The 27974-nt window shown below is 46.2% G+C and overlaps 1 protein-coding gene across 5 annotated transcripts; it reads right to left on the bottom strand.

Moving 5' to 3' along the window:
• Positions 1–5: 5 nt before the first annotated feature.
• On the bottom strand, positions 6–27966 carry bicdl2 (BICD family like cargo adaptor 2). 5 transcript variants are annotated; one of them, XM_036968076.1, is made up of 10 exons: positions 27677–27966; positions 23472–23987; positions 21848–22063; positions 20789–20905; positions 20494–20640; positions 19345–19497; positions 15453–15527; positions 12783–12865; positions 1360–1474; positions 6–973 (listed from the first exon to the last, which is right to left on the bottom strand). In XM_036968076.1, the coding sequence occupies exons 2-10, from the start codon at positions 23751–23753 to the stop codon at positions 794–796; spliced, it is 1368 nt and encodes a 455-aa protein (XP_036823971.1). In that variant the 5' UTR covers positions 23754–23987; positions 27677–27966; the 3' UTR covers positions 6–793. The 5 variants fall into 5 exon arrangements, with proteins under 5 accessions (XP_036823971.1, XP_036823972.1, XP_036823973.1 ...); XM_036968077.1 differs by having other exon boundaries at positions 27699–27966; XM_036968078.1 differs by lacking the exon at positions 15453–15527.
• Between the last annotated feature and the right edge of the window lie 8 nt (positions 27967–27974).

Below are 27974 nucleotides of genomic sequence, written 5' to 3'. Positions count from 1 at the left end.
GCTCCTTGCATAATGTTTTCAGACCCCTTGGATTTCTTCATATTTTATTGTGTTATGAAAATGTGGGATGAAAAAATGTATTTCATTGTCATAAATCCATAAAGGGCTGAATCATTTTGCAAGGCACTGTATATACACAGTAGAACATTCTAAATATACACAGTAGAACATTCTAAATATACACAGTAGAACATTCTAAATAGACACAGGAGAACATTCTAAATATACACAGTAGAACATTCTAATTATACACAGTAGAACATTCTAAATATACACAGTAGAACATTCTAAATATACACAGTAGAACATTCTAAATAGACACAGTAGAACATTCTAAATATACACAGTAGAACATTCTAAATATGCACAGGAAAACATTCTAAATATACACAGTAGAACATTCTCAACATTACATGGGCGTGGTATAGTATTGTAATGAGCCTGTAAGGCCACCAACAGGCGCATGTAGTTTGTTGACTAGCGTAAACAGTCTAGGACACTGATTTCCCATAAAATAATCAAGTTATAATTTATTTGGATGAACACAGACAGTGCACACCAGCATTGACCCGCTGCACAAATGCCTCACCAAAAACTACCCCCAGTATCCTCACATACAGGAACTAATTTGCATAACATTGTGTGATAGGCTGAAAGACTTTCGAATGTGTAAAACATTACAGTATAAACTAAATATCTTAATGTTTAACCATGTGATCTATATTTCAATATTTACATCAAATACCTGTCCTCTCTTTCCCCCTCTCCCCCGTTTCTCTGTCCCTCCATCTCTCTATTCATCCCCTTTAAAGAGAGAAGAGAAGAATCCTCCTTTCCCTCTCTCTCCTCTGACTCTCATGGACCGGGTTCTCTGCAGCCCCTTCCTCTTGCTCTCTTTCTCTCGTTCCTTTTCTCTCTCTTTCTCCTCTGCCTGCTGTTGCACCTGCTGACTTATCAGCTGCCGCATGTCCTCCTGAAAGAAAGAGAGAGAGAGGGGGGAGCGGGAGAGAGAGAAGGGGGAGAGCGAGAGGAGAGAGAGAGAAGGGAGAGAGAGCAGAGTGGAGTGGAGAGAGCGAGAGGGGGAGAGGAGAGTGAGGGGGAAGAGGCCAAGAGGGGGGGAAGAGAGCGAGAGTGTAGGAGAGAGCGAGAGGGAGGGGGGAGAGAGAGGTAGGGAGAGAGAGAGGGAGGAGAGAGGGAGGGAGTGGGAGAAGGAGGGGAGAGAGCGAGAGAGAGCGATAGAAGGGGTTGAAAGTGGGGAAGAGAGGTCGATAAAATAAAATAGTAAATTGAAATGTTTTCTTCTTTGTACTGTAACTGTCAGTCTGAGAAAACAAGTCCACCGTCACCCCCCAGACCCACCTGCCATGCGTCGACCTCCTGCGACAGCACCACCTTGTGTTGAATGGTGTTCAGCAGCTGCTGGGTCAGACTGTCTCTCTCCGCTCGCACCGTACACACCTCGCTCTCCAGGGAGCTACACACACAGAGAGAGAGAGAGATCTTCAAAACCAAATGTTTTCCTGGCCCACCACTCCACCCTGAACTTGAACAGCCTCTATGACCAGGTCCACCTCTACAAGGCAGCAGTGCCCACCTTTGCCCGGACTCTAAAGGACATCGCTCTCAAACGTAGCCCCAACACTTCACACAGGAGAAACAGATCAATAAACACCCCGCCCAGACCAGCGAGACACTCTCCCAGACCTGCGGGACCCCACCCTGGACCTACACATAGAGGACCCACGCCGAGAGGACTCACATCCAGACCACAACACCATCAGCCACATGCACACCCCCACCCCAAACAATCAACAATCCCCCAAGTCAACCATGCCCACACCCCATTTATGCCCCCTCAGATCAGACCTATGCCCCTCCTGCCCACCCCATGCCTCCTGCCCACCCCCTCCCCAGCAAAGAGGGCCCCAACATGGAAGTCACACATATGCCCAGGTAGTGAGAGGGCAAACAGGCTACCAGGTGGGTGGTATAGAGGAGATGGACCCACTGGTTCCCCCTAGTTACAGAGAGCTGGTAGTCCCATCCACCACACTACCAGGTGTGAAACATGGTATAGAGGAGACGAACCCACTGGTTTCCCCCTAGGTTACAGAGAACTGGTAGTCCAATCCACCAAACTACCAGGTGTGAAACATGGTATAGAGGAGATGGACCCACTGGTTGCCCTCTAGGTTACAGAGAGATGGTAGTCCCATCCACCACACTACCAGGTGGGTGGTATAGAGGAGATGGACCCACTGGTTACCCTCTAGGTTACAGAGAGCTGGTAGTCCCATCCACCACACTACCAGGTGGGTGGTATAGAGGAGACAGACCCACTGGTTACCCTCTAGGTTACAGAGAGCTGGTAGTCCCATCCACCACACTACCAGGTGGGTGGTATAGAGGAGATGGACCCACTGGTTGCCCTCTAGGTTACAGAGAGCTGGTAGTCCCATCCACCACACTACCAGGTGGGAGGTATAGAGGAGATGGACCCACTGGTTGTCCTCTGGGTTACAGAGAGCTGGTAGTCCCATCCACCAAACTACCAGGTGTGAAACATGGTATAGAGGAGATGGACCCACTGGTTGTCCTCTGGGTTACAGAGAGCTGGTAGTCCCATCCACCAAACTACCAGGTGTGAAACATGGTATAGAGGAGATGGACCCACTGGTTGTCCTCTAGGTTACAGAGAGCTGGTAGTCCCATCCACCACACTACCAGGTGGGTGGTATAGAGGAGATGGACCCACTGGTTTCCCTCTAGGTTACAGAGAGCTGGTAGTCCCATCCACCACACTACCAGGTGGGTGGTATAGAGGAGATGGACCCACTGGTTTCCCTCTAGGTTACAGAGAGCTGGTAGTCCCATCCACCACACTACCAGGTGGGTGGTATAGAGGAGATGGACCCACTGGTTGCCCTCTAGGTTACAGAGAGCTGGTAGTCCCATCCACCACACTACCAGGTGGGTGGTATAGAGGAGATGGACCCACTGGTTGCCCTCTAGGTTACAGAGAGCTGGTAGTCCCATCCACCAAACTACCAGGTGGGTGGTATAGAGGAGATGGACCCACTGGTTGCCCTCTAGGTTACAGAGAGCTGGTAGTCAAATCCACCACACTACCAGGTGTGAAACATGGTATAGAGGAGATGGACCCACTGGTTACCCTCTAGGTTACAGAGAGCTGGTAGTCCCATCCACCACACTACCAGGTGGGTGGTATAGAGGAGATGGACCCACTGGTTACCCTCTAGGTTACAGAGAGCTGGTAGTCCCATCCACCACACTACCAGGTGTGAAACATGGTATAGAGGAGATGGACACACTGGTTGCCCTCTAGGTTACAGAGAGCTGGTAGTCCCATCCACTAAACTACCAGGTGTGAAACAGGGAAGGGACTCAGGGGGTATCATAATTTGGTATAGAGCATACATAACTCACTCTATTAAATTAATCAAAACAGGAACAGTTTATATTTGGCTAGAAATTCCAAATGAAATGATCACAACAGAGAAAAATGTCCTCCTGTGTGCTACCTATATCCCCCCCACTAGAATCCCTGTTCAACAGAGACAAATGTCCTCCTGTGTGCTACCTCTATCCCCCCACTAGAATCCCTGTACAACAGAGAAAAATTTCCTCCTGTGTGCTACCAATATCCCCCCACTAGAATCCCTGGACAACAGAGACAAATGTCCTCCTGTGTGCTACCAATATCCCCCCACTAGAATCCCTGGACAACAGAGACAAATGTCCTCCTGTGTGCTACCAATATCCCCCCACTAGAATCCCTGTACTTTAACCAAGACAGCTTCTCCATCCTGGAGGGGGAGATCAACCAGCCTTTCAAAGCACTGTCTGGAGCCACTACCGGTTCCTCATCGTCTCTAGTCTCATATCTCTGGACTTACAGTAGGCCTACAGTATGTGATCTATATGATTACAGTATGTGTTCTAGAAGATTACAGTAGGACTACAGTATGTGTTCTAGAATATTACAGTAGGCCTACAGTATGTGTTAATTTAAAAAAAAAATATATATTTTACCTTTATTTAACCAGGTAGGCAAGTTGAGATTTACAATTTACAATTGCGACCTGGCCAAGATAAAGCAAAGCAGTTCGACAGATACAACGACACAGAGTTGCACATGGAGTTAAACAAACATACAGTCAATAATACAGTATAAACAAGTCTATATACAATGTGAGCAAATGAGGTGAGAAGGGAGGTAAAGGCAAAAAAGGCCATGGTGGCAAGGTAAATACAATATAGCAAGTAAAACACTGGAATGGTAGTTTTGCAATGGAAGAATGTGCAAAGTAGAAATAAAAATAATGGGGTGCAAAGGAGCAAAATAAATTAATTAATTAAATACAGTTGGGAAAGAGGTAGTTGTTTGGGCTAAATTATAGGTGGGCTATGTACAGGTGCAGTAATCTGTGAGCTGCTCTGACAGTTGGTGCTTAAAGCTAGTGAGGGAGATAAGTGTTTCCAGTTTCAGAGATTTTTGTAGTTCGTTCCAGTCATTGGCAGCAGAGAACTGGAAAGAGAGGCGGCCAAAGAAAGAATTGGTTTTGGGGGTGACTAGAGAGATATACCTGCTGGAGCGTGTGCTACAGGTGGGAGATGCTATGGTGACCAGCGAGCTGAGATAAGGGGGGACTTTACCTAGCAGGGTCTTGTAGATGACATGGAGCCAGTGGGTTTGGCGACGAGTATGAAGCGAGGGCCAGCCAACGAGAGCGTACAGGTCGCAATGGTGGGTAGTATATGGGGCTTTGGTGACAAAACGGATTGCACTGTGATAGACTGCATCCAATTTGTTGAGTAGGGTATTGGAGGCTATTTTGTAAATGACATCGCCAAAGTCGAGGATTGGTAGGATGGTCAGTTTTACAAGGGTATGTTTGGCAGCATGAGTGAAGGATGCTTTGTTGCGAAATAGGAAGCCAATTCTAGATTTAACTTTGGATTGGAGATGTTTGATATGGGTCTGGAAGGAGAGTTTACAGTCTAACCAGACACCTAAGTATTTGTAGTTGTCCACGTATTCTAAGTCAGAGCCGTCCAGAGTAGTGATGTTGGACAGGCGGGTAGGTGCAGGTAGCGATCGGTTGAAGAGCATGCATTTAGTTTTACTTGTATTTAAGAGCAATTGGAGGCCACGGAAGGAGAGTTGTATGGCATTGAAGCTTGCCTGGAGGGTTGTTAACACAGTGTCCAAAGAAGGGCCGGAAGTATACAGAATGGTGTCGTCTGCGTAGAGGTGGATCAGAGACTCACCAGCAGCAAGAGCGACCTCATTGATGTATACAGAGAAGAGAGTCGGTCCAAGAATTGAACCCTGTGGCACCCCCATAGAGACTGCCAGAGGTCCGGACAACAGACCCTCCGATTTGACACACTGAACTCTATCAGAGAAGTAGTTGGTGAACCAGGCGAGGCAATCATTTGAGAAACCAAGGCTGTTGAGTCTGCCGATGAGGATGTGGTGATTGACAGAGTCGAAAGCCTTGGCCAGATCAATGAATACGGCTGCACAGTAATGTTTCTTATCGATGGCGGTTAAGATATCGTTTAGGACCTTGAGCGTGGCTGAGGTGCACCCATGACCAGCTCTGAAACCAGATTGCATAGCAGAGAAGGTATGGTGAGATTCGAAATGGTCGGTAATCTGTTTGTTGACTTGGCTTTCGAAGACCTTAGAAAGGCATGGTAGGATAGATATAGGTCTGTAGCAGTTTGGGTCAAGAGTGTCACCCCCTTTGAAGAGGGGGATGACCGCAGCTGCTTTCCAATCTTTGGGAATCTCAGACGACACGATAGAGAGGTTGAACAGGCTAGTAATAGGGGTGGCAACAATTTCGGCAGATAATTTTAGAAAGAAAGGGTCCAGATTGTCTAGCCCGGCTGATTTGTAGGGGTCCAGATTTTGCAGCTCTTTCAGAACATCAGCTGAATGAATTTGGGAGAAGGAGAAATGGGGAAGGCTTGGGCGAGTTGCTGTTGGGGGTGCAGTGCTGTTGACAGGGGTAGGAGTAGCCAGGTGGAAAGCATGGCCAGCAGTAGAAAAATGATTATTGAAATGTTCAATTATGGTGGATTTATCAGTGGTGACAGTGTTTCCTATCTTCAGTGCAGTGGGCAGCTGGGAGGAGGTGTTCTTATTCTCCATGGACTTTACAGTGTCCCAGAACTTTTTTGAGTTAGTGTTGCAAGAAGCAAATTTCTGCTTGAAAAAGCTAGCCTTGGCTTTTCTAACTGCCTGTGTATAATGGTTTCTAGCTTCCCTGAACAGCTGCATATCACGGGGGCTGTTCGATGCTAATGCAGAATGCCATAGGATGTTTTTGTGTTGGTTAAGGGCAGTCAGGTCTGGGGAGAACCAAGGGCTATATCTGTTCCTGGTTCTAAATTTCTTGAATGGGGCATGTTTATTTAAGATGGTTAGGAAGGCATTTAAAAAAAATATCCAGGCATCCTCTACTGACGGGATGAGGTCAATATCCTTCCAGGATACCCCGGCCAGGTCGATTAGAAAGGCCTGCTCGCTGAAGTGTTTCAGGGAGCGTTTTACAGTGATGAGAGGAGGTCGTTTGACCGCTGACCCATTACGGATGCAGGCAATGAGGCAGTGATCGCTGAGATCTTGGTTGAAGACAGCAGAGGTGTATTTAGAGGGGAAGTTGGTTAGGATGATATCTATGAGGGTGCCCGTGTTTAAGGCTTTGGGGAGGTACCTGGTAGGTTCATTGATAATTTGTGTGAGATTGAGGGCATCAAGTTTAGATTGTAGGATGGCTGGGGTGTTAAGCATGTTCCAGTTTAGGTCGCCTAGCAGCACGAGCTCTGAAGATAGATGGGGGGCAATCAGTTCACATATGGTGTCCAGAGCACAGCTGGGGGCAGAGGGTGGTCTATAGCAGGCGGCAATGATGAGAGACTTGTTTTTAGAGAGGTGGATTTTTAAAAGTAGAAGTTCAAATTGTTTGGGTACAGACCTGGATAGTAGGACAGAAATCTGCTCGCTATCTTTGCAGTAGATTGCAACACCGCCCCCTTTGGCAGTTCTATCTTGTCTGAAAATGTTGTAGTTTGGAATTAAAATGTCTGAATTTTTGGTGGTCTTCCTAAGCCAGGATTCAGACACAGCTAGAACATCCGGGTTGGCAGAGTGTGCTAAAGCAGTGAATAGAACAAACTTAGGGAGGAGGCTTCTAATGTTAACATGCATGAAACCAAGGCTATTACGGTTACAGAAGTCATCAAAAGAGAGCGCCTGGGGAATAGGAGTGGAGCTAGGCACTGCAGGGCCTGGATTCACCTCTACATCGCCAGAGGAACATAGGAGGAGTAGAATAAGGGTGCGGCTAAAAGCAATAAGAATTGGTCGTCTAGAACGTCTGGAACAGAGAGTAAAAGGAGGTTTCTGGGGGCGATAAAATAGCACCAAGGTATAATGTACAGACAAAGGTAAGGTGGGATGTGAATACAGTGGAGGTAAACCTAGGTATTGAGTGATGAAGAGAGAGATATTGTCTCTAGAAACATCATTGAAACCAGGAGATGTCATTGCATGTGTGGGTGGTGGAACTAATAGGTTGGATAAGGTATAGTGAGCAGGACTAGAGGCTCCACAGTGAAATAAGCCAATAAACACTAACCAGAACAGCAATGGACAAGACATATTGACATTAAGGAGAGGCATGCTTAGTCGAGTGATCAAAAGGGTCCAGTGAGTGGAGAGGTTGGTTGAGGGTCACGGCGATTTAGACAGCTAGCCAGGCCATCGGTAGCAAGCTAGCATAGGATGGAGGTCTGTTGTTAGCCACCTCTTGCGTTCGGTCAGTAGATTAGTGGGGTTCCGTGTGGTAGAGGGGATTAATCCAAATCACACAACAACAACAAAAATAAGAACAATAGATATAGTTATAGAGGCCCGAGAAGAAAACATAATAATAATAAAAATAAATAAATTGTCCGATTGTCTATTCAGATAGCAGCCGGTAAGACAGCTAACGGTTAGCGGGCCGCAGATGGGCGTTCAGGTAACGTCGCGACGGAGGAGCCAGCCGGATCTCCTTCAGGTAGATGACGTCGGCAGTCCAGTTGTGAAGGCCCGGTGGGGCTCCGCGTAGGCAGTAAAACGGGTCCGGATAGGTGACTGCAGCCCAGGAGTGAATGATGGAACTCAGGAGTGATTGGCGGAGCTGGCTAGCACCGGAACAATCGATGTTTGCTCCGGAATCGACGAAAGCCGACTGTCACACGGATAGCAGCTAGCTAGCTGTGATATCCGGGTATGAATGTCCAGAGAGCAGTTGAAATCCAGGGACATGGAGAGAAAAATTGGTCCGGTATGTTCCGAGCCGCGCTGCGCCGTACAAAACTGGCGATAGATTTTCGAGCTAAAGGATAGCTGATGACCACAAACCGTGGTTAGCTGAATACTAACGATTTGCCAGTAAAGAAGCTAACTAGCTTCTGATTAGCTTCTGGATTAGCTTCTGGGCTAGCTCCTGGCTGGCTTCTGGCTAGTTTCTGGCTAGCTTCTGGCTAGTTTCTGGCTAGCTTCTTGGAGTTTCTGGCTAGCTTCTTGGAGGATTACAGATCTGAGGTAAATAATACTTTTTTATAAATATAAATTGGTGAGGCTGGTTGCAGGAGAGTGTTTAGAAGATGAGTTGATGGAAAATAAAAATAAAATGTATGTGAAAAAAGTTGTAAATATATATATATACAGGACACGACAAGACGAGGACAAAAGACGTCTGAACTGCTATGCGATCTTGGAGTGAGTTTATATGATTACAGTATGTGTTCTAGAAGATTACAGTAGGCCTACAGTATGTGTTCTATATGATTACAGTGTGTGTTCTAGAAGATTACAGTAGGACTACGGTATGTGTTCTGGAAGATTTCAGTAGGACTATAGTATGTGTTTTATATGATTATAGTATGTGTTCTAGAAGATTACAGTAGGACTACAGTATGTGTTCTATATGATTACAGTATGTGTTCTAAATGTTTACAGTAGGACTACAGTATGTGTTTATATGATTACAGTAGGACTACAGTATGTGTTCTATATGATTACAGTAGGACTACAGTATGTGTTCTATATGATTACAGTAGGACTACAGTATGTGTTTATATGATTACAGTAGGACTACAGTATGTGTTCTATATGATTACAGTAGGACTACAGTATGTGTTTATATATGATTACAGTAGGCCTACAGTATGTGTTCTATTTGATTACAGTATGCCTACAGTATGTGTTATACATGATTACAATATGTGTTCTATATGATTACAGTAGGACTACAGTATGTGTTTATATGATTACAGTAGTACTACAGTATGTGTTCTATATGATTACAGTATGTGTTCTATATGATTACAGTAGGCCTAGAGTATGTGTTTTACATGATTACAGTGGGACTACAGTATGTGTTTTATATGATTACACTAGGACTATAGTATGTGTTTTATATGATTACAGTAGGCCAACAGTATGTGTTTTACATGATTACAGTAGGACTACAGTATGTGTTTTACATGATTACAGTAGGAAATACAGTAGGACTACAGTATGTGTTTTATATGATTACACTAGGCCTACAGTATGTGTTCTATATGATTACAGTAGGCTGACAGTATGTGTTCTAAATGATTACAGTAGGGCTACGGTATGTGTTCTAAATGATTACAGTAGGACTACAGTACGTGCTCTAAATTATTACAGTAGGAAATACAATAGGACTACAGTATGTGTTCTATAAGATTACAGTAGGCCTACAGTATTTGTTTTATATGATTACAGTAGGAAATACAGTATGCATTCTATATAATTACAGTAGGACAACAGCATGGGTTTTATGACTACAATAGGACTACAGTATGTGTTTTATATGATTACAGTAGGCCTACGGTATTTAATTTTATTTACCCATTATTTAACCTGGTAGGCCAATTGAGAACAAGTTCTCATTTTACAACTGTGACCTGGTCAAGATAAAGCAAAGCAGCGCAACACAAACAACAACACAGAGTTACACATGGAATAAACAAGCGTACAGTCTATAATACAGTAGAATAAAAGAAAGTCTATATACAGTGTGTGCAAATGGCGTGAGGAGGTAAGGTAAATAACAGGTTGTGTGTATTCTAGACGACTGTGTGGTCACGCTCTCCGTAGCCGATGTGAGGAACGTCAACGTTCACAAGACCACAGAACAAGACGGATGACCAGGACACGAACTGAGAGCACGTTGACCATCTGGCAGGTGTCTTCACTGACATTTTCAACCTGTCCCTGTCTTTAATACCAACCTATCCCTGTCTGAGTCTGTAGTACCAACCTGTCCCTGTCTGTAGTACCAACCTGTCCCTGTCTGAGTCTGTAATACCAACCTGTCCCTGTCTGAGTCTGTAATATCAACCTGTCCCTGTTTGAGTCTGTAATACCAACCTGTCCCTGTCTGAGTTTGTAATACCAACCTGTCCCTGTCTGAGTCTGTAATATCAACCTGTCCCTGTCTGAGTCTGTAGTACCAACCTGTCCCTGTCTGAGTCTGTAATACCAACCTGTCCCTGTCTGTAGTACCAACCTGTCCCTGTCTGAGTATGTAGTACCAACCTGTCCCTGTCTGAGTCTGTAATACCAACCTGTCCCTGTCTGTAATACCAACCTGTCCCTGTCTGTAGTACCAACCTGTCCCTGTCTGAGTCTGTAGTACCAACCTGTCCATGTCTGTAGTACCAACCTGTCCCTGTCTGAGTCTGTAATATCAACCTGTCCCTGTCTGAGTCTGTAGTACCAACCTGTCCCTGTCTGAGTCTGTAATACCAACCTGTCCCTGTCTGTAGTACCAACCTGTCCCTGTCTGAGTATGTAGTACCAACCTGTCCCTGTCTGAGTCTGTAATACCAACCTGTCCCTGTCTGTAATACCAACCTGTCCCTGTCTGTAGTACCAACCTGTCCCTGTCTGAGTCTGTAGTACCAACCTGTCCATGTCTGTAGTACCAACCTGTCCCTGTCTGAGTCTGTAATACCAACCTGTCCCTGTCTGAGTCTGTAATACCAACCTGTCCCTGTCTGAGTCTGTAATACCAACCTGTCCCTGTCTGAGTCTGTAATACCAACCTCTCCCTGTCTGCAGTACCAACCTGTCCCTGTCTGAGTCTGTAATACCAACCTGTCCCTGTCTGAGTCTGTAATACCAACCTGTCCCTGTCTGAGTCTGTAGTACCAATCTGTCCCTGTCCCTGTCTGTAATACCAACCTATCCCTGTCTGAGTCTGTAGTACCAACCTGTCCCTGTCTGAGTCTGTAATACCAACCTGTCCCTGTCTGAGTCTGTAATATCAACCTGTCCCTGTTTGAGTCTGTAATACCAACCTGTCCCTGTCTGAGTCTGTAATACCAACCTGTCCCTGTCTGAGTCTGTAATATCAACCTGTCCCTGTCTGAGTCTGTAATACCAACCTGTCCCTGTCTGTAGTACCAACCTGTCCCTGTCTGAGTCTGTAATACCAACCTGTCCCTGTCTGAGTCTGTAGTACCAACCTGTCCCTGTCTGAGTCTGTAGTACCAACCTGTCCCTGTCTGAGTCTGTAATACCAACCTGTCCCTGTTTGAGTATGTAGTACCAACCTGTCCCTGTCTGAGTCTGTAATACCAACCTGTCCCTGTCTGTAGTACCAACCTGTCCCTGTCTGTAGTACCAACCTGTCCCTGTCTGAGTCTGTAGTACCAACCTGTCCATGTCTGTAGTACCAACCTGTCCCTGTCTGAGTCTGTAATACCAACCTGTCCCTGTCTGAGTCTGTAATACCAACCTGTCCCTGTCTGAGTCTGTAATACCAACCTGTCCCTGTCTGAGTATGTAGTACCAACCTGTCCCTGTCTGAGTCTGTAATACCAACCTGTCCCTGTCTGTAATACCAACCTGTCCCTGTCTGTAGTACCAACCTGTCCCTGTCTGAGTCTGTAGTACCAACCTGTCCATGTCTGTAGTACCAACCTGTCCCTGTCTGAGTCTGTAATACCAACCTGTCCCTGTCTGAGTCTGTAATACCAACCTGTCCCTGTCTGAGTCTGTAATACCAACCTGTCCCTGTCTGAGTCTGTAATACCAACCTGTCCCTGTCTGCAGTACCAACCTGTCCCTGTCTGAGTCTGTAATACCAACCTGTCCCTGTCTGAGTCTGTAATACCAACCTGTCCCTGTCTGAGTCTGTAGTACCAATCTGTCCCTGTCTGAGTCTGTAATACCAACCTGTCCCTGTCTGAGTCTGTAGTACCAACCTGTCCCTGTCTGAGTCTATAGTACCAACCTGTCCCTGTCTGTAGTACCAACCTGTTCCTGTCTGAGTCTGTAATATCAATCTGTCCCTGTCTGAGTCTGTAGTACCAACCTGTCCCTGTCTGTAATACCAACCTGTCCCTGTCTGAGTCTGTAATACCAACCTGTCCCTGTTTGAGTCTGTAATACCAACCCTGTGCCCAAGAACACCAAGGTAACCTGCCTAAATGACTACCGACCCGTAGCACTCACGTCTGTAGACATGAAGTCCTTTGAAAGGCTGGTAATGGCTCACATTACCAGCCTGAGTGTGAGTGTGTGTGTGTGAGTGTGAGTGTGAGTGTGTGTGTGTGAGTGCGTGTAAGTGTGTGTGAGTGTGTGAGTGTGTGTGTGTGTGTGTGTGTGTGTGTGTGTGTGTGTGTGTGTGTGTGTAAGTGTGTGTGAGTGCATACGGGTGTACCTGTAGCTGGGTTTTCCTTGACAGCTCCTGAATGGCTGTAGCTCCTCCCTCAGAGAATCAAGCTCCGCCTCTCTGGAGCATAGCTGAGGAGAACAAGAGAGAGAGGTTAGAGAGAGGTTAGAGAGAGGTTAGTGTGTTAGAGAGAGGTTAGAGAGAGGTTAGTGTGTTAGAGAGAGGTTAGAGAGAGGTTAGTTTGTTAAAGAGAGGTTAGCGAGAGGTTAGTGTGTTAGAGAGAGGTTTGTGTGTTAGAGAGAGTTTAGAGAGAGGTTAGTGTGTTAGAGAGAGGTTAGTGTGTTAGAGAGAGGTTAGAGAGAGGTTATAAGTTAGAGAGAGGTTAGAGAGAGGTTAGTGTGTTACAGAGAGGTTTGTGTGTTAGAGAAAGGTTAGCGAGAGGTTAGTGTGTTAGAGAGAGATTTGTGTGTTAGAGAGAGGTAGAGAGAGGTTAGTGTGTTAGAGAGAGGTTAGAGAGAGGTTTGTGTGTTAGAGAGAGGTTAGAGAGAGGTTAGTGTGTTAGAGAGAGGTTAGAGAGAAGTTAGTGTGTTAGAGAGAGGTTAGAGAGAGGTTAGTGTGTTAGAGAGAGGTTAGAGAGAGGTTTGTGTGTTAGAGAGAGGTTAGGGAGAGGTTAGTGTGTTAGAGAGAGGTTAGAGAGAGGTTTCTGTGTTAGAGAGAGGTTAGAGAGAGGTTAGTGTGTTAGAGAGAGGTTAGAGAGAGGTTAGAGAGAGGTTTGTGTGTTAGAGAGAGGTTAGGGAGAGGTTAGTGTGTTAGAGAGAGGTTAGAGAGAGGTTTGTGTGTTAGAGAGAGGTTAGAGAGAAGTTAGTGTGTTAGAGAGAGGTTAGTGTATTAGAGAGAGATTAGAGAGAGGTTAGTGTGTTATAGAGAGAGGTTCAAGAGAGGTTCGAGAGAGGTTCGAGAGAGGTTAGTGTGTTAGAGAGAGGTTAGTGTGTTTGAGAGAGGTGTGTTGGAGGTTAGTGTGTTTTTTATTTGATTTATTAGGATCCTCAATAGTTGTCGCCAATGGCGACAGCGAGTCTTACCTGGCTCCAACATTAAACTAAAAATACATTACAGACAAAAGACTACAATTTACATACAGTGCCAGTCAAAAGTTTGGACACACCTACTCATTCAAGTGTTTTTCTGTTTTAAATGTTTTACTATTTTCTACATTGTAGAATAATAGCGAAGACTTCAAAACTATGAAATAACACATGGAATCATGTAAAAAGTGTTAAACAAATAAAAACATAATTTATATTTGAGATTCTTCAAAGTAGCCACCCTTTGCCATGATGACAGCATTACACACTTAAATAAGCTTAAATAAGCAAAGATAAACGACAGTCCATCAAGGCACACTTAACCAGCATGGATACCACAGCATTCCTGCAGTGATATGCCATCCCATCTGGTTTGTGCTTAGTGGCATCATCAGCATACATGAACCCACATGCTTTTTTTAATGCCAGTGGCAGATCATTGGTAAAAATAGAAAATAGTAGAGGGCCTAGAGAGCTGCCCTGTGGTACACCACACTTTCCATGTTTGACATTAGAGAAGCTTCCATTAATCCCCTAAGGTTGATGTCCTCGGAAATCTAATTAGTATAATGAAAAAAATCCCCATTAAAATCTTTCAATTTAAGATAGAGACACAGTATCTGTTATTTTTCATTGGATGTGACTCAATCCACCATATCCGCCTATGTCACACTTCCGCATCTGTGGTGAAAGAGCTAGAGCGATGTCTGTCAGACCATGAGACATCTGTGGTGAAAGAGCTAGAGCGATGTCTGTCAGACCATGAGACATCTGTGGTGAAAAAGCTAGAGCGATGTCTGAAAGACCATGAGACATCTGTGGTGAAAGGTGACAGCTAGAGCGATGTTTGTCAGACCATGAGACATCTGTGGTGAAAGGTGACAGCTAGAGCGATGTTTGTCAGACCATGAGACATCTGTGGTGAAAGGTGACAGAGCTAGAAGGGTGGTTGTCAGATCATGAGACATCTGTGGTGAAAGGTGACAGAGCTAGAGTGATGTCTGTCAGACCATGAGACATCTGTGGTGAAAGGTGACAGAGCTAGAGCGATGTTTGTCAGACCATTAGACATCCCGAAAATCGGTCTTCTCACAAAATTATTTTTAGCTTCTGAACGGTTTGTCCTACAAACTATTCAAATATGAACTACTGTGGAAAGGTGAGACTCTCACAAACACGTACATATTGGTTGTTTTGCTCTAGGATGCCCACAGGCTTGAATGTCCCCAGGTACCAGTTGAAAGAACTAATGGAAGTACAGTATATATTGAGACTTTAGTAACAAAAAATTAGGGGTTAAATATATCTAAAAAAATATATATGTTTTCTGATCTTTCTTATATCGCTCTGATAAAGGACAGACAGAATAAACTTCCTTTAGGAGTACTATCTGTTGCTCCATGTAGTGGTCTTCAAAATCAAATAGCAAAATTATCCCTGATAGGACCTTTTTAAAACAATTTCCAATACCTTAGTATATATCCACATAGCAAGAGGTAGCTTTTGGGAGTCTCAACCCGTTGGAATGTTGTCAAGGTGGGCGGTGTGTAAGGCATGAGCCGAAAGAGGGGGAAGTGGTACTCGCTATACAAGCAGAGTGATGTCCTTTACATGTGTGTGTGTATTAACTCACCTTTTCTCTCAGTGTGTCTATCTCCTGGTCTTTCTCTTGTAGGATGGTAGAGTGGGCCAACAGTGTCTCTGTAGCCTGGACAACAAGACACACTGTCATAGCAACAACGCACTGTCATAACAACAACACACACTGTCATAGCAACAACACACACTGTCATAGCAACAACACACACTGTCATAACAACAACACACACTGTCATAACAACAACACACACTGTCATAACAACAACAAATACTGTCATAGCAACAACACACACTGTCATAGCAACAACACACACTGTCATAACAACAACAAACACTATCATAGCAACAACACACACTGTCATAACAACAACAAACACTGTCATAACAACAACACACACTGTCGTAATAACAACACACACTGTCATAACAACAACAAACACTGCCATAACAACAACACACACTGTCATAACAACAACAAACACTGTCATAGCAACAACACACACTGTCATAGGAACAACACACACTATCATAACAACAAGACACACTGTCATAGCAACAACACGACACACTGTCATAGCAACAACACACACTGTCATAGCAACAACACACACTATCATAACAACAAGACACACTGTCATAGCAACAACACACACTGTCATAACAACAACAACACACACTGTCATAACAACAACGAGACACACTGTCATAGCAACAACACGACACACTGTCATAGCAACAACAACACACACTGTCATAGCAACAACACACGCTGTCATAACAACAACACACACTGTCATAGCAACAACAACACACACTGTGATAGCAACAACACACACTGTCATAACAACAACACACACCGTCATAGCAACAACAACACACACTGTCATAGCAACAACAACTCACACTGGCATAGCAACAACACACACTGTCATAACAACAACAACAATACACACTGCCATAACAACAACACACACTGTCATAGCAACAACAACAACACACACTGTCATAGCAACAACAACAATACACACTGTCATAACAACAACACACACTGTCATAGCAACAACAACACACACTGTCATAGCAATAACAAGACACACTGTCATAACAACAACAACACACTGTCATAGCAACAACACAGACTGTCATAGCAACAACACACACTGTCATAACAACAACGACAATACACACTATCATAGCAACAAAACCCACACTGTCATAACAACAACACACACTGTCATAACAACAACAGTACAAACTGTCATAACAACAACAACATACACTGGCATAACAACAACAACACAGATTGTCATAGCAACAACACACACTGTCATAACACCAATGACAATACACACTGTCATAACAACAAAACACACACTGTCATAACAACAACAGTACAAACTGTCATGACAACAACAACATACACAGGCATAACAACAACAACACACACTGTCATAACAACAACAACACGCACTGTCATAAGAACAACACACACTGTCATAACAACAACAACACGCACTGTCATAAGAACAACACACACTGTCATAAAAACAACAGTACAAAATAAGCTCGAGATTCCATCCTAGCTGTGCTATAGAGGGGTCTGGGATTCCATCCTAGCTGTGCTATAGAGGGGTCTGGGATTCCATCCTAGCTGTGCTATAGAGGGGTCTGGGATTCCATCCTAGCTGTGCTATAGAGGGGTCTGGGATTCCATCCTAGCTGTGCTATAGAGGGGTCTCGGATTCCATCCTAGCTGTGCTATAGAGGGGTCTGGGATTCCATCCTAGCTGTGCTATAGAGGGGTCTGGGATTCCATCCTAGCTGTGCTATAGAGGGGTCTGGGATTCCATCCTAGCTGTGCTATAGAGGGGTCTGGGATTCCATCCTAGCTGTGCTATAGAGGGGTCTGGGATTCCATCCTAGCTGTGCTATAGAGGGGTCTGGGATTCCATCCTAGCTGTGCTATAGAAGTGTCGGAGATTCCATCCTAGCTGTGCTATAGAGGGGTTGGTTATTTAGCCACAAAACTGAGGCGGGTGCAACTATGTGGCAATGCAGACGGGGTTGGCTTAAACTGTTGACAACATGTAAACCATATTTAGTCTCAAATGTTTGTTGAAAACATACATATGTTTGTACAATGAGCACTTGTTGTCTCTCCTTAGTGTTATTGGTTAGCTATCGATAAGCCATATTAGCATATTGTTATGAAATCAGTCAAAACAAGAACAAGATGATACTAGCTGAAACAGGCCACATGGCAGGGTCTTGTCATTGTTGTTAGCTATGTGGCCATCCAGAATCACAACACCTTACAGACTTTGAAGAGAGTGCATTGTTTTCGTGCCGTTGTCAGCTAACCCCTCTATAGTGCAAGTCACTATACAGCCAACAACCTTTTTTAAGGCCTTAACTTAGACATTCATGATGAACGCTGTGCGGTGGGCTCAACCATGAATAACCTTTAAAAGTCTGTTACAGTGAACTGTGATATAGCACTGCATTACTCCACTGCTTTCCAGTCTTTAAAAACGGTACAGAAAACAGGCTGTTAGTATTTTAGTGTGTGTGCCAAAGGAGGTTGGTGGCACCTTAATTGGGGAGGACAGGCTTGTGGAATTGGCTGGAGCCGAATCAGTTGAATGGTGTCAAATACATGGTTTCCATGTTTTTGATGACATTCCATTTTCTCCATTCCAGACATTATTATGAGCCGTCCTTCCCTCAGGAGCCTCCACTGGTGTGTGAGTACCTGAGTCTGCTGTATCTCACTGAGCGGGGACAGAGGGTGTGTGAGTACCTGAGTCTGCTGTATCTCACTGAGCAGGGACAGAGGGTGTGTGAGTACCTGAGTCTGCTGTATCTCACTGAGCAGGGACAGAGGGTTGTGTGTGAGTACCTGAGTCTGCTGTACCTCACTGAGCAGGGACAGAAAGTGTGTGAGTACCTGAGTCTGCTGTATCTCACTGAGCAGGGACAGAGGGTGTGTGAGTACCTGAGTCTGCTGTATCTCACTGAGCAGGGACAGAGGGTGTGCGAGTACCTGAGTCTGCTGTATCTCACTGAGCAGGGACAGAGGGTGTGTGAGTACCTGAGTCTGCTGTATCTCACTGGGCAGGGACAGAAGGGGGGGGGTGTGAGTACCTGAGTCTGCTGTATCTAACTGAGCGGGGACAGAGGGTGTGTGAGTACCTGAGTCTGCTGTATCTCACTGAGCAGGGACAGAGGGTGTGTGAGTACCTGAGTCTGCTGTATCTCACTGAGCAGGGACAGAGGGTATGTGAGTACCTGAGTCAGCTGTATCTCACTGAGCAGGGACAGAGGGTGTGCGAGTACCTGAGTCTGCTGTATCTCACTGAGCAGGGACAGAGGGTGTGTGTGAGTACCTGAGTCTGCTGTATCTCACTGGGCAGGGACAGAAGGGGGGTGTGTGAGTACCTGAGTCTGCTGTATCTCACTGAGCAGGGACAGAGGGTATGTGAGTACCTGAGTCTGCTGTATCTCACTGAGCAGGGACAGAGGGTGTGCGAGTACCTGAGTCTGCTGTATCTCACTGAGCGGGGACAGAGGGTGTGTGAGTACCTGAGTCTGCTGTATCTCACTGAGCAGGGACAGAGGGTGTGTGTGTACCTGAGTCTGCTGTATCTCACTGAGCAGGGACAGAGGGTGTGTGTGAGTACCTGAGTCTGCTGTATCTCACTGAGCAGGGACAGAGGGTGTGTGAGTACCTGAGACTGCTGTATCTCACTGAGCAGGGACAGAAAGTGTGTGAGTACCTGAGTCTGCTGTATCTCACTGAGCAGGGACAGAGGGTGTGTGTGAGTACCTTAGTCTGCTGTATCTCACTGAGCAGGGACAGAGGGTGTGTGTGAGTACCTGAGTCTGCTGTATCTCACTGAGCAGGGACAGAGGGTGTGTGTGAGTACCTGAGTTTGCTGTATCTCACTGAGCAGGGACAGAGGGTGTGTGTAAGTGTGTGTGTCGTCCAGACTGGTGTCCTCTTCCAGCCTCTGGACTCTCCGCTCTAGAGAACGGCTCAGTGTCCGCAACTCAAACACCACACTCTGTTCCAGCTCCAACTACACACACACACACACTCACACACACACACACACACACACACACACACACACACACACACACACACACACACACACACACACACACACACACACACACACACACACACAGGCTTGGGTTAGCAGGGTTAGTTCCCCCCCCCCACCCTACTCCCTGACTCTATCCCCAATGTCCCTCCCCCCACCCCCCCATCCTACTCCCTGTCTCTATCCCAATGTCCCTCCCACTCCCCCCCACCCTACTCCCTGTCTCTACCCCAATGTTCCTCCCACCCCCCACCCTACTCCATGTCTCTATCCCCAATGTCACCCCCCTACCCTACTCCATGTCTCTATCCCCAATGTCCCCCCCCACCACCCCACCCTACTTCCTGTCTCTATCCCCAATGTCCCTCACACCCCCCACCCTACTCCCTGTCTTTATCCACAATGTCCCTCCCACCCCCCCCCCCACCCTACTCCCTGACTCTATCCCCAATGTCCATCCCACCCCCCCACCCTACACCACACTCTGTTCCTGCTCCAACTACACACACACACACACACACACACACACACACACACACACACACACACACACACACACACACACACACACACACACACACACACAGGCTTGGGTTAGCAGGGTTAGTTCCTCCCACCCCCCCCCCCCCCCCCCCACCCTACTCCCTGTCTCTATCCACAATGTCCCTCCCACCCTACTCCATGACTCTATCCCCAATGTCCATCCCCCCCCCCCCCCCCCCCCCCCCACCCTACACCACACTCTGTTCCTGCTCCAACTACACACACACACACACACACACAGGCTAGGGTTAGCAGGGTTAGTTCCTCCCCCCCCCCCCCCACCCCCACCCTACTCCCTGTCTCTATCCCCAATGCCCCCCCCACCCCCCCACCCTACTCCCTGTCTCTATCCCCAATGTCCCTCCACCTACATCCAAATTAAGCAATCAACCCAGTCCCTCCAAGACCCACCCCCTGTGTTCTCACCTGGGCTTCTCTCTCTCTCAGATTGGTCTGTAGATCTGTCAGTCTGTCTCTCTGCCTCTCCCTCTCTCCTCTCAGCCTATCACAGTCCTCCTGCCACAGCCTCAACTGTTCCTCCATATTACCCAGCCTCTCCTTCAACACCCTGTTCTGAAGAGGAGAGGAGAGAGGGATGAGAGGAGAGAGGGAGGAGTGTGTGTGTGTGTGTGTGTGTGTGTGTATGTGTGTGTGTGTGTGTGTGTGTGTGTGTGTGTGTGTGTGTGTGTGTGCGTGCGCGTGTGTGTGTGTGTGTGTGTACCTCTGCTTGTGTGTTGTCTAGTTGTGTAGAACTAATGGTTTTGCTGAGGGAGGAGTCTTCCATCTCTTCTCGGAGTGAACGGAGTTCCACACGCAATGAGTGTTCTACTGACACTGCCTGGGGGAGTAGAACAGGATGGGGAGGGGGAGGACAGGGAGGGAGGGGGAGGGAGGGAGGAGAGGGGGTAGGGGGGAGGACAGGGAGGGAGGAGAGGGGGGAGGGGGGAGGACAGGGAGGGAGGAGAGGAGGGAGGGAGGAGAGGAGGGAGGGGTGACAGGGTGGGAGGAGAGGAGGGAGGGGGGAGGACAGGGAGGAAGGAGAGGAGGGAGGGGGGAGGACAGGGAGGGAGGAGAGGAGGGAGTGGGGAGGACAGGGTGGGAGGGGAGGGGGGAGGACAGGGAGGGAGGAGAGGAGGGAGGGGGGAGGACAGGGAGGGAGGGGGGAGGGAGGACAGGGAGGAAGGAGAGGAGGGAGGGGGGAGGACACGGAGGGAGGAGAGGAGGGAGGGGGGAGGACAGGGTGGGGGGAGAGGAGGGAGGGGGGAGGACAGGGAGGGAGGAGAGGAGGGAGTGGGGAGGACAGGGTGGGAGGGAGGGGGGAGGACAGGGAGGGAGGAGAGGAGGGAGGGGGGAGGACAGAGAGGGAGGGGGAGGGAGGAGCGGAGGGAGAGGGAGGGAAGAGAGGAGTGAGGGGGGAGGACAGGGAGGGAGAGAGGGAGGAGAGGCGAGAACGAGTTATATTGTGTTGTCTGTCTGACGTGTGATTAATGTAGGTGTGGTTGATTCAGCTGGCTGGTCTACATTCCATTCCACAGACCGTGGTCGAGTTCCTGTCTGACTACATTGAAGAAGTTGCATTGCATCAACCAATTGTGTGCCACGCCACAGTTTGAAGCTTTGGAAGACATCTCCCAATGTCCTTGTGACCTGGACGAACGTCGACTATTCCATTGGATCTGGTGTGGCCACCCTGGTTAAACACCTTTCCAGGAGTTGAGATCTAGCAGGCGTCTACAATGTAGTCAGCCTGGAACTCATCTATGTGTGTGTTTGTCTGTACCTCTGCCAACTCTTCCACTAGGCGGTGGTTGTGATTGGCCAGCTCAGTCAGCTGTGTGTTCTCCTCCCGCTTCTGGCCCTGCCCCCGGCTGTGATGTCGGTCCAGCTCGGCCAGTAAGGAGGAGAGTTCAGAGGTTAGCTCCGCCTCTCTCTGTTGTGACGACAGCTCACATACCTCCAATCTCCTCCGGAGAACATGCTTCTCCTGCTGCAGGACCTGACACACACACACAACCACACACGCACACACATGCACACACATACACACACAACCACACACACACACACACACACATGCACACACATACACACACAACCACAAAAAACACTACATCTATACATCGTTGCTCCTAAAACACTGGTTCTCTCTTAGCTGTCTGTCTCTCTGTGTCAGTTGTCTGCTCTCTGTCAGTTGTCTCTCCTCTACCTGTCTGTGTCAGTTGTCTCTCCTCTACCTGTCTGTGTCAGTTGTCTCTCCTCTACCTGTATGTGTCAGTTATCTCTCCTCTACCTGTCTGTGTCAGTTATCTCTCCTCTACCTGTCTGTGTCAGTTAACTCTCCTCTACCTGTCTGTGTCAGTTATCGCTCCTCTACCTGTCTGTGTCAGTTATCTATCCTCTACCTGTCTGTGTCAGTTGTCTCTCCTCTACCTGTCTGTGTCAGTTGTCTCACCTCTACCTGTCTGTGTCAGTTATCTCTCCTCTACCTGTCTGTGGCAGTTGTCTCTCCTCTACCTGTCTGTGTCAGTTGTCTATCCTCTACCTGTCTGTGTCAGTTGTCTCTCCTCTACCTGTCTGTGTCAGTTGTCTATCCTCTACCTGTCTGTGTCAGTTGTCTCACCTCTACCTGTCTGTGTCAGTTGTCTCTCCTCTACCTGTCTGTGTCAGTTATCTCTCCTCTACCTGTCTGTGTCAGTTATCGCTCCTCTACCTGTCTGTGTCAGTTATCTATCCTCTACCTGTCTGTGTCAGTTGTCTCTCCTCCACCTGTCTGTGTCAGTTGTCTCACCTCTACCTGTCTGTGTCAGTTGTCTCTCCTCTACCTGTCTGTGTCAGTTATCTCTCCTCTACCTGTCTGTGGCAGTTGTCTCTCCTCTACCTGTCTGTGTCAGTTGTCTATCCTCTACCTGTCTGTGTCAGTTGTCTCTCCTCTACCTGTCTGTGTCAGTTGTCTATCCTCTACCTGTCTGTGTCAGTTGTCTCACCTCTACCTGTCTGTGTCAGTTGTCTCTCCTCTACCTGTCTGTGTCAGTTATCTCTCCTCTACCTGTCTGTGTCAGTTATCTCTCCTCTACCTGTCTGTGTCAGTTGTCTCTCCTCTACCTGTCTGTATCAGTTGTCTATCCTCTACCTGTCTGTGTCAGTTATCTCTCCTCTACCTGTCTGTGTCAGTTATCGCTCCTCTACCTGTCTGTGTCAGTTGTCTCTCCTCTACCTGTCTGTGTCAGTTGTCTATCCTCTACCTGTCTGTGTCAGTTGTCTCTCCTCTACCTGTCTGTGTCAGTTATCTCTCCTCTACCTGTCTGTGTCAGTTGTCTCTCCTCTACCTGTCTGTGTCAGTTATCTCTCCTCTACCTGTCTGTGTCAGTTGTCTCTCCTCTACCTGTCTGTGTCAGTTGTCTCACCTCTACATGTCTGTCTCTCTGTGTCAGTGCCTCGGCCAGCTCCACATTCCTCTCCAACAGAGCCTGGCCCAACTCAGCAGCCAGGATCAGATCTGTCTCTAGACCCGCCTCCAGCTCTGCCTTTAACCCCGCCTTCCCCATGGAGCCACTCCCACCCTGGCAGCAGGAGGAGGAACTGGAGGAGGGATAAGCGAGAGAGAGAGAATGGGAGGAGGTGGAGGAGAGGGGGAAGAAGGAGTCTTCCAAGCTGGGGGAGGGAAGGCTGTCCTTTCTGGAGAACATCGGAGGAGCCACAGGGGTTGGAGGTTACACCACCTTGTTAGTGTCCGGGGTCAGAGAGCCCTACCCCTCATCTCTCAGTCCGCTACGCCTTAAACAACTTGATCGGGACTGGTCTGGTCTGGTTTGAACTGGTTTCGTTCTGGTCTGGGTCTGGTTCTGATCTGGACTGGTCTGATCTGGTCTGGGATAGGGTGGAGAGGTGAAGGCCCCCCTGGATTGGTTGGCTCTCTGAAACTAAAACAAACAGAAACAGTCCCTGATTGGCTGAATGGTGATGATGTGAAAGCTGATTGGCTGAATGGTGATGATGTGAAAGCTGATTGGCTGAATGGTGATGACGTGAAAGCTGATTGGTTAAATGGGGATGATGTGAAAGCTGATTGGCTGAATGGTGATGATGTGAAAGCTGATTGGATGAATGGTGATGATGTGAAAGCTGATTGGATGAATGGTGATGATATGAATTGTAAGACGTTATTACGTTTACTTAATACAATACTACCCCTATACTACCACTATACTACAATATTACCACAATACTGCTGCTATACTACCACGAAACTACCACTATACTGCAATATCTACACTATACTGCTACAATACTAACAGTATACTACAATATGATCACAATACTACTCCCTGCTACCACTATACCACGGTACTGCCACTATTCTACTACATTGCCACCACTATACTACAACACTACCGCTAATAAACCACAATACTAACACTATTCTACTACAATACTACTACTGTCCTAAAATACTACCGCCATACTACTGTGATACTACCACTATACCACAATACTACCACTATACTACAACACTGCCACGATGCCACAATACCACCACTATACTACAACACTGCCAATAAACTACAACACTACCACTATGCTACTATGCGGAGACTATACTACAACACTACCACTATACTACAACACTACCACTATACTATTATACCAACACTATACTACTATGCTGACACTATACTACTATGCTGACACTATACTACAACACTAACACTATACTACTATACTGACACTATACTAAAATACTGCCACTATGCTATTATACTGACACTATACTACAACACTACCACTACACTACTACACTGCCACTATACTACAACACTACCACTACACTACAATACTACAACACTACCACTACACCACAACACTAACACTACACTACAACACTAACACTATACTACTACGCTGACACTCTACTACAGCATTACCACTACACTACAACACTACCACTATACTACAACACTACCACTACACTACAACACTACCACTACACTACAACACTACCACTATACTACTGCGCTGACACTATACTACAGCACTAACACTATACTACAGCACTACCACTACACTACACCACTACCACTATACTACAGCACTACCACTATACTACAACACTACCACAATACCACAACACAACCACTACACTACAACACTACCACTATACTACAACACCACCACCATACTACAACACTACCACTATACTACAACACTACCACTATACTACAACACTACCACTATACTACAACACTGCCACTATACTACAACACTACCACTATGCTACAGCACTACCAGTATACTAAAACACTACCACTATACTACAGCACTACCACTATACTACAGCACTACCACTACACTACAACACTACCACTATACTACAACACTACCACTACACTACAGCACTACCACTATACTACAACACTACCACTATACTACAACACTACCACTATACTACAACACTATCACTATACTACAACACTACCACTATACTACAACACTACCACTATACTACAACACTACCACTACACTACAGCACTACCACTACACTACAACACTACCACTACACTACAGCACTACCACTATACTACAACACTATGACTACACTACAGCACTACCACTACACTACAACACTACCACTATACTACAACACTACCACTACACTACAACACTACCACTACACTACAACACTACCACTATACTACTGCGCTGACAGTATACTACAGCACTAACACTATACTACAGCACTACCACTATACTACACCACTACCACTATACTACAGCACTACCACTATACTAAAACACTACCACAATACCACAACACAACCACTACACTACAACACTACCACTATAGTACAACACCACCACTATACTACAACACTACCACTATACTACAACACTACCACTATACTACAACACTACCACTATACTACAACACTGCCACTATACTACAACACGACCACTATGCTACAGCACTACCACTATACTACAGCACTACCACTATACTACAACACTACCACTATACTACAACAGTACCACTCTACTGCAACACTGCCACTATACTACTATGCTAACACTATACTACAACACTAGCACTATACTACAACACTACCACTATACTACAACGCTACCACTATACTACTACGCTGACACTATACTACAGCACTACCACTATACTACTACGCTGACACTATACTACAGCACTATCACTATACTACTATGCTGACACTATACTACAGTACTACCACTTAACTGCTACACTACCACTATACTACAACACTACCACTATACTACAACACTACCACTATACTACAACACTATGACTACACTACAACACTACCACTATACTACAGCACTACCACTATACTACAACACTACCACTATACTACAACACTACTGCTATACTACACCACTACCACTATACTACAACACTACCACTATACTACAACACTACTGCTATACTACAACACTACCACTATACTACAACATTACCACTATACTACTACACTGACACTATACTACAGCACTACCACTATACAACAACACTACTGCTATACTACAACACTACCACTATACTACAACATTACCACTATACTACTACGCTGACACTATACTACAGCACTACCACTATACTACAACACTACCACTATACTACTACACTGACACTATACTACAACACATCGCTATACTACAACACTACCACTATACTACAACACATCGCTATACTACTGTGCTGACACTATACTATTATACTACTACAACGCTGCTGCAGTAATGCTGCAATACTACCACTATACTACTATGCTGACACTATACTATTATACTACCACACTACTACCACTATACTGCTGCAATGCTACCACTATACTACTATGCTGATACTATACTATTACACTATTACATTACTACCACTATACTGCTGCAATACTACCACTATACTACTGTGCTGACACTATACTATTATACTACCACAATACTACCACTATACTGCTGCAATACTACCACTATACTCCTATGCCGACACTATACTATTATACTACCACACTACTACCACTATACTGCTGCAATGCTACCACTATACTACTATGCTGGCACTATACTATTACACTACTACATTACTACCACTATACTGCTGCAATACTACCACTATACTACTATGCTGACACTATACTATTATACGGCTGCAATACTACCACTATACTACTGCATTACTATAAATAGCAGTTTCAGTGGCATACCCTATCCACCTCCCCATTCCACAGTCACACCGATACACACCCTTCTCTAAAAGCTGGTTTGGGTTGCATAAGCAGACAGTATGGAACAGAGAGAACTGTACTGTCCTCTACACACACACTAACCGTTAACATCAAACACTAACCGTTAACACCAAACACTAACCGTTAACACCAAAGACTAACCGTTAACACCAAACACTAACCGTTAACACCAAACACTAACCGTTAACACCAAACACTAACCGTTAACACCAAACACTAACCGTTAACACCAAACACTAACCGTTAACACCAAACACTAACCGTTAACACCAAACACTAACCGTTAACACCAAGCACTAACCGTTAACACCAAACATGAACTATTAACACCAAACACTAACCTGTGTGTGTTGTGTCTCCTACCTGCTCCTGCTGCTGTTGCTGCCAAACAACTTCTACTGCTCTTCCTGTTTGCCTCCTCAGGTGTGTGTGATTCATCGGGTTTCTGTGGGGCTGCCCCTCACCCTCTGCATACTAGTAGGTGGGAGTGGGATGTATGATGGGGGGTTACTCCACGTATTCATGTATTTATGTGGAAGTAGCAGCACTCTCTGATGTCCTAGTCAATTTTCACCATTGCGGACCAGAAAATATATCATATCATATCTGCGTCTAAGGGAGCGGGGCATATGCAAATGA

This window comes from Oncorhynchus mykiss, chromosome Y (assembly GCF_013265735.2).
Source record: "Oncorhynchus mykiss isolate Arlee chromosome Y, USDA_OmykA_1.1, whole genome shotgun sequence".
Classification (NCBI taxonomy): domain Eukaryota; kingdom Metazoa; phylum Chordata; class Actinopteri; order Salmoniformes; family Salmonidae; genus Oncorhynchus; species Oncorhynchus mykiss.
The sequence above is the reverse complement of the archived record's forward strand: the minus strand, read 5'-3'. Positions and strand labels throughout refer to the sequence as shown.

Coding starts and splice junctions, on each gene's coding strand:
- bicdl2 (XM_036968076.1), bottom strand. CDS start 23,753: ATGTTCTCCAGAAAGGACAGCCTTCCCTCCCCCAGCTTGGAAGACTCC. Junction 22,064..23,471: donor AGAGAGACAGACATGTAGAG/GTGAGACAACTG, acceptor TGTGTGTGTCAG/GTCCTGCAGCAGGAGAAGCA. Junction 12,866..15,452: donor TAGACACACTGAGAGAAAAG/GTGAGTTAATAC, acceptor TGTTCTCCTCAG/CTATGCTCCAGAGAGGCGGA.